Raw genomic sequence first — 6,440 nt, 5'->3', positions numbered from 1 at the left:
TCCTCAGACCCACCCTTCGCTCCTCCACCGGCCCCCCTTGCAACCGCCCCTCCCGCCTCTCCGCTCTCGAAGCCCCTCTCCCCCCTCGTTCACTAAAGCCGCTCCCCTCCCTCCTCCCCTCCTCGGCCGCTCTCCCCGCCCGGGCGCGGCGGGGCGGAGCGGAGCGGGGCGGCAGGGGGCGGCGGGCGGAGCGGGGAGCGCGGAGCCTCCGCAAGCGCGGGGCAGCGCGGGGCAGCGCGGAGTGGCACGGCTCGGCTCGACTCGGCACGGCCCGGCCCGCCTGCATGCGGCGGCGGCGGCGACGGAGCGGCCGGGCGGGATGAACGGCTCGGAAGCGGGCGGCGGCACGGCGGCGGCGGGGCTGCTAGCGGGCGCCGGGAGTGCGGCGCTGGAGCTGGAGCGGGCGCTACGCTGCTGTACCGCCGCCTCCGTGGTGACCGACGGCGGCGGGGCGGCGGCGGCGGACGAGCGGAGCCTGTACATCATGCGAGTGGTGCAGATCGCCGTCATGTGCGTCCTCGCCCTTACCGTCGTGTTCGGCATCTTCTTCCTTGGCTGCAACCTCCTCATCAAGTCCGAGGGAATGATCAACTTTCTGGTCAAGGATCGGCGCCCGTCCAAAGAGGTGGAGGCGGTGGTGGTGGGGCCGTACTAACCGCCTCGCCGCGCCGCGCCCCGCTCCGCGCCCGCCCATCCCGACGGCGCGGCCCCGGGGGAGGCAGGCCCGGGCCCCCGCTCCCAGATGACTGCACAGCGGCCATCCTCCGTTCAGACGTGACTCTTTGGTCTGTTGTTTTTATTTGAGTTTATTCCTCCTTAAACACAACAGCAAACGAGCCCCGAGAGCCCGAAGCCGGTGAGACGTGCGGGGCTGCCAGGCGTGCGCGGTCCCCGGGGCCGCCCGCCCCGGCTTGCGGTGCTCCGAAGTAAAACCGTGCTCTGATGGCAACAGGTCTGGGTTTTCTTCTTCCGTTCGCGTTAACCGATGCCTCGCATCTTCGAATCCCGGGCGCCGTGGTGGGGGGAGCTGGGAGGCGCCCGGGGCGAATCCGCGGAGCTCGGGGGGAGCCGCTGCCCCGTGTCCCAGCCTCGCGGGTTTTTGCCTTGCAGCTGTGCTAGAAGTTGCGTGCGTGACTGCTCTTCCAGCCGCCGGGGTTGCCCGAGCCCGGGGGAGACGGCTTCCGCGCCCCGAGCCTGGCGGGATGTGCACGGTACGCGGCGGCAACCGGCTCTCCCCGCCGTACCGGCTGTGGCCGGGAAAATAAGCCGGAAGACCGCGGCGTATCCCCCTGTCCGGGTCTGGGCGTAGAAAACCACTACACATACGAATTGCGAGCCCAGCCGCAAGCCTCACCAACAGGTGACTTATCACGGTCACATTTAAGGGAGGGAGAAATTTATGCCTGCACAGGATCTTTTTTTTTTTTTCCTTCTTCATCCATTTCCTCTGCAGGGATCACAGAGTATCTGTCGATGAGAGGTTAGTCAGCTCCCCGAGGGCTTGCGCTGGTTGCTAGCGATAAATCAATGTATCCACATTTGCTGGAGGAGGAATGGAACTGGTGTAAGCACTTGCCTGGGAGCACAGAAGTAGGATTGGGGCAAAAAGTGAGCCTGGGAGAAAATACGTCTCTGACATCCGAAGTCAGAGAAGACTGTTAGTTGTCGGTATTTTAAATTCTGATGGGCATCGGGCAGTTTTCCAGAGAAGCCATGCAGACTTGAGGCTGCTTGATTTTCTCTCAGTTTATCCCAAGCTGCGTTGAGATGGCCAAGCTACCAAATCATTATAGGCAACTTTAGGAGATGTTCGCAGAAGTTTCCATTTTGATTGACAAGGTGGAACTCTACATTTACAAAAGGCACCTGAGCTAGAAGGGGCTGAAATAAAGCTGGAGTGAGGCCATCACCAAACTGCGGATAAACTTTTGGTAGAAAATGAGATAAACCAGAGTATCTCAGCATAGTCTGATTCCCTCACACAAGCAGAAATCACAGCCGTGTCCTCGCTGATTTACGGCTACATTTAAGACAAAGACAAAGAACAGATCTTCCTGTTCTCTGGGATACAAATATGCTGTGGACTTTGTCATTACATCAAAATAAATGTTACAAAGCCACCTATCAGCTCAAACATATTTGGGAAATTTAACCAAAGCTCTCATTTTTTTTTACCACTTAAAGCATTAGAAACATCGAATAAAGGAGAATTTTAAGATAATACAATAAGAGAGAAAACTCTTAATATAGATGTTGCAGTCACTGCAAAGCATTTCCGCCTTTTTAATTTGCATCCCTTCATGGTATTGCAGATAACACAATCATTCCCGTAATCTGATTTGCAAGGAGCGCACTGCATGTTTGAGCCATTTTGAAAGCTAGATTCATTAAGCATTCTTTATTAATTTTAGTGAGCACTTGAAGTATGATACATTTTGATTAACCTTTGCCAGAAGCCACAGCTTTTTCCAACATCGTAAATCTGAGGTGTGGCAAACTCCTGGTTCTGTAATAAAACCGCTAAATTTTCAACCTCAGCCTAAGAAAGGGTGCAGCCTAGTGCCCCTCACTTCAGGATCCTGCAGAAGGTGAGAGCTTACCCAAGTGCTTGTGACTCTTTAGTCACTACAAAGGTGCCTTGTTTTAGGCAGGGAACAGTTGGGAAAAGAGCTCTGGCACCCACTTCACCCTCACGTTGTACAGGGTGAGCAGAGGAGCGGTGTTTGGGCAGGTATGTCCTACCCGGCCCTTGGGCGCTATGGACACCTTGCTTTATAAAGCAGTCTCCCTGCCCAGAGCATACCTTTGTACCTTCTAGACACGTGTGTAAAGCCACAACCTTCATGTTCAAGGGGAGGAAACTTCACATTGAGCATACCTTCTTCAGATCACTGCACATGTCATTTCAAGGACATTTTTGGAAAAAACACGTGCTAAGCTACAAGGAGAGCATCTAGGAGAGCCTGTGCTGTCAACAAGTAAAGCCTCATCAGCTCCCAAAATACACTTGCTGCAGAGCTGAGGTGTCAGGAAATGCTGGGAAAACAACATGTTGGGTACCCAAAGTGGGGCTCCACCATCTTTTAGTTGGCTTGAAGATACTCCAAGGGCTGGAGTGCCTCTCCTATGGAGACAGGCTGAGAGAGCTGGGCTTGTTCAGCCGGGAGAAGAGAAGGCACCGGGGAGACCTTACGGCAGCTTCCAGCGTCTAAAGGAACCAGCAAGAAGGACTTTTGACAAGGGCAAGTAGTGATGGGGGGGGGGAAGGAGAGAGGTTTTAAAGTGACAGAGGAGAGATACAGATTAGATATTAGGAAGAAGTTCTTCCCTGTGAAAATGGAAGGTGTCCCTGCCCATGGCAGGGAGGCTGGAAACAGATGCTCTTTAAGGTCTCTTCCAACCCAAACCATTATAGGATTCTATGATTTCTCCATAATGTTTCCATCCATGAAGTTCCCAGAGGAGCAGAAGACTATGAGAGTGACCTGCCCGGGAGACCTGACCAGCTCGCAGTCATTGCAGTCAGATGTGAGCTCTTTTAGGGGAAATTTCCAACTTCTGAGGAAACCCTGCCCCTTGTGATGCTCAGTGACTGCTGGGGAGTGGTAGGATGTTGCAGCAGGACATCTTCTAGCAGGATTCACACTGGGACCTCTCACTGCCGCCTCTCAATGACTGTTTTGGAGAGAATGATGCCCCAAAAGTCTATATAGCCCCAACCAGAGCAAGAACCTAACAAAGTACTATTTGTAATTCTTCCTGAGTACTTAAATAAAAAAGCTAAAATCTCACTTTTCTTAAGTCAAAGCTGAAGCAATCTCACCTTAGGCTGTCTGCATACCTAATTACTGTCTACAAAGTAATAACACAGTTATCTTGCCTCGAGTTAAAAGAAGGCAGCAGAGCTTCAGGCTATTCTGCTGTAGGCAGACCTCAGCCCTTGTGCTCAGCCTCAGCTTCCAGATCTTCTGGGCATAAATATCCACCAAAGCTCATTCCCAGCATGAATCCGCAGCCTGTCAAATGTCACCTGACTGCTGCCTCTCAGACAGTCTTGCCTTTTCTCCCCATTAGCCAGGAACGTGGTCTCGGTAACATGAGAAAAAAGATCTTCAGCACAAAATGTGAGCTAATCCTCCAGGACAAAAATCAAGAGGCATCTTAGTCACTTCCCAAACACCCACCAAATGGGTTTGTTTAATATTTTAGATGTGATACACTTATTAAAAACACTCCAGCAACTGCAATTGCTTTTAGGTAAGACTGTGAATGTACTCATGCTAAATTTGTCTAGATGGCTGTACAATTTTAATTGTATGCTTTCTACATATTTTTGGTAATAATAATCAAGAACTGTCTGAAGAATGAGGAAAAGGTTCACTTTAGCAGTTCAGACATATACAGGTGCAGGGCTTTATTCCATTTTCATGTTCAGGCAAAATTCACATTAATTTTTAAAGCAGTTTAGCTTTAAGAAAGAAGATAAAATCCCAATGTTCATTTGCTTAAAAAACAAAACATCATAAGTGACAGGCAAACACATTACATTTACATTATTTGCCTTAATATTTATCACTTAAAGCAGCCACTGAGTGATCCTGGATCATGCAGCACACAGCACCAGGCACTCACCCAGCACAGGAGCTGGGAACCCTCAATGAAAGTGTTCTTCCTGAAAAATCTCCATGCTGATATTCAGCCAGGCACGCCATTTTCATGGGCAACCTGTACTGCACTTGAGCCCATATTAACTGTCATTAAGAGATGAGTCATTAAAAGTGCTCCTCCTTTCTCAACAGCTCTGTTTGTGTGTATGAATGGAGCACGCTGCTGCCATCGATCTCAGCAAACCGTGACTGGGGCTGTCCAACTGGTATAGATGAAGGAGCCCCGAGGGACAGCAAGTCTTTCAATTCTTTTATATTATAAAACAACAGCGTCCTTTCCATGATGAAAGTGTAAACTTGTCTAAAAACCTAATCTTCTGTTAACTCGCCATTCGCAAGTGCTAGCTGATGCCCACTGCGCACACCTGTGTGCCTCGTGACCAGCACGTAGCTGTTCTCCCTGACAGTGCAGCCAGTTGTGCTGTTTCCCATCTCTGCTGCGCCATTACTGGCACAGTGATACCAGCTCCTCTATTGAAAGAGAGAGAAAAAAGAGAGGGAAGCCAGAAAGCAGTGGGAAGAGTACAAAATACAGGGGGGAAAGCACCATGAATGGACACTGAAAGACACCAAACTGAAAGTTAATACAAATTGAAACTCTTTTTATTTAAAAACTGTGTGGATAACCTGTGTGAAAGTCTACCAAAGCCTGTGAAATTGTCAGGTTTCAGAAAAGGGGGAAGTTCCTAGGGAAGACAAGGGCATCATCTCTCAGGTAGGGAAAACACAAGGTGCTTCGGGAAGGAGGTGAATGCCTCAAGGGCTATTTTACAAACACAGGAGTTGGATGGCTGTTGCAGAAAATATATTTAAAGTCTTTAAGAGCACCTCTTTGCATTCAGGCTTTGTTTTATTTTTGTCCCAAACAATCATGTATGCTCAAATGCAAAATTTTAACAGCACCATTTCTCCCTTCCTTCCCTTGCTGAATTTAAATCCACACCAAGCGATATTGGTCACCATACACTTTATCCTTTCTAATATATTTGTAGAGAGCTGCTTTCTTTTATAGAACACCTTTATGTTTTTAATGCCTAAAATTACTTTTTTGTTTTATCACTGCAGACCAGAGACATTCACTGAAGACACCAAAGGAAGCCTGAGCTCTTCATGATTAAGTGTATCCATCAGTTTGGCCACTGGTGGCTTGGGACCTGTTCCACAGTTATGGACATATTTTTAGCACATGGAAAAGCAGTGTCATGAGCACATGATATGAAAAATACACAAAGCAATGTATCACTTTTGTTTGCTTTATTCAATCATAATCAGGTTAGGGTTCCCTCTCCTCCTCCCCCCCCCCCCCCCCAATTTTCTTCTATTTTGGAAGTGCCTCCAAGGATGCAGGCTGTAGGAATATAATGGTCCATCAAACCCATGGCAGCTGTGTGCAGCAGCTACAACAAACCTGTCCACCATATCAAAGGAGATGGAGCAGTAGAGCACTGGGATGAAGGAGATGGAGCAGCACCAGGATGAAAGAGACGGAGTGGAGATGAAGGAAAAGTTGCTGGTGGGACCTTGAGAGGGCAGGCTAGTTGTTGCCCACCACTGCTGCCCATTGCCCTGGGTCCATCCTTGGTTATGGTATGCAGCACTGTGCTCTCGCTTTGTTACTGCCATCTCAGCACAAATTCTTTTTTCTTTCATTTTTACTGTTTTAATTTCCTGTCTATCACAGCATAAATATACCCTGAAGTCTTGGACAAAGAAATGGAAATGAGGACCAAATGTGTGATACACGTCTACAAGATAACCCGATGGGGCAAAAAA

The 6,440-nt window shown here is 49.3% G+C and overlaps 1 protein-coding gene across 1 annotated transcript; it reads left to right on the top strand.

Moving 5' to 3' along the window:
* The first annotated feature begins 237 nt into the window (after positions 1-237).
* RPRM (reprimo, TP53 dependent G2 arrest mediator homolog) lies at positions 238-949 on the top strand. The gene has a single exon (XM_057415711.1). The coding sequence runs from the start codon at positions 320-322 to the stop codon at positions 653-655; it is 336 nt and encodes a 111-aa protein (XP_057271694.1). The 5' UTR covers positions 238-319; the 3' UTR covers positions 656-949.
* Positions 950-6,440: the final 5,491 nt, after the last annotated feature.

This window comes from Pezoporus wallicus, unplaced genomic scaffold (genome assembly GCF_028554395.1).
Source record: "Pezoporus wallicus isolate ANWC-B61680 ecotype Strahan unplaced genomic scaffold, APGP_CSIRO_Pwel_v1 contig_736, whole genome shotgun sequence".
Taxonomy (NCBI): Eukaryota; Metazoa; Chordata; class Aves; order Psittaciformes; family Psittacidae; genus Pezoporus; species Pezoporus wallicus.
The sequence above is the reverse complement of the archived record's forward strand: the minus strand, read 5'-3'. Positions and strand labels throughout refer to the sequence as shown.

What these genes read in the sequence shown, in the direction of transcription:
- RPRM (XM_057415711.1), top strand. Translation starts at nt 320, where the DNA reads ATGAACGGCTCGGAAGCGGGCGGCGGCACGGCGGCGGCGGGGCTGCTA.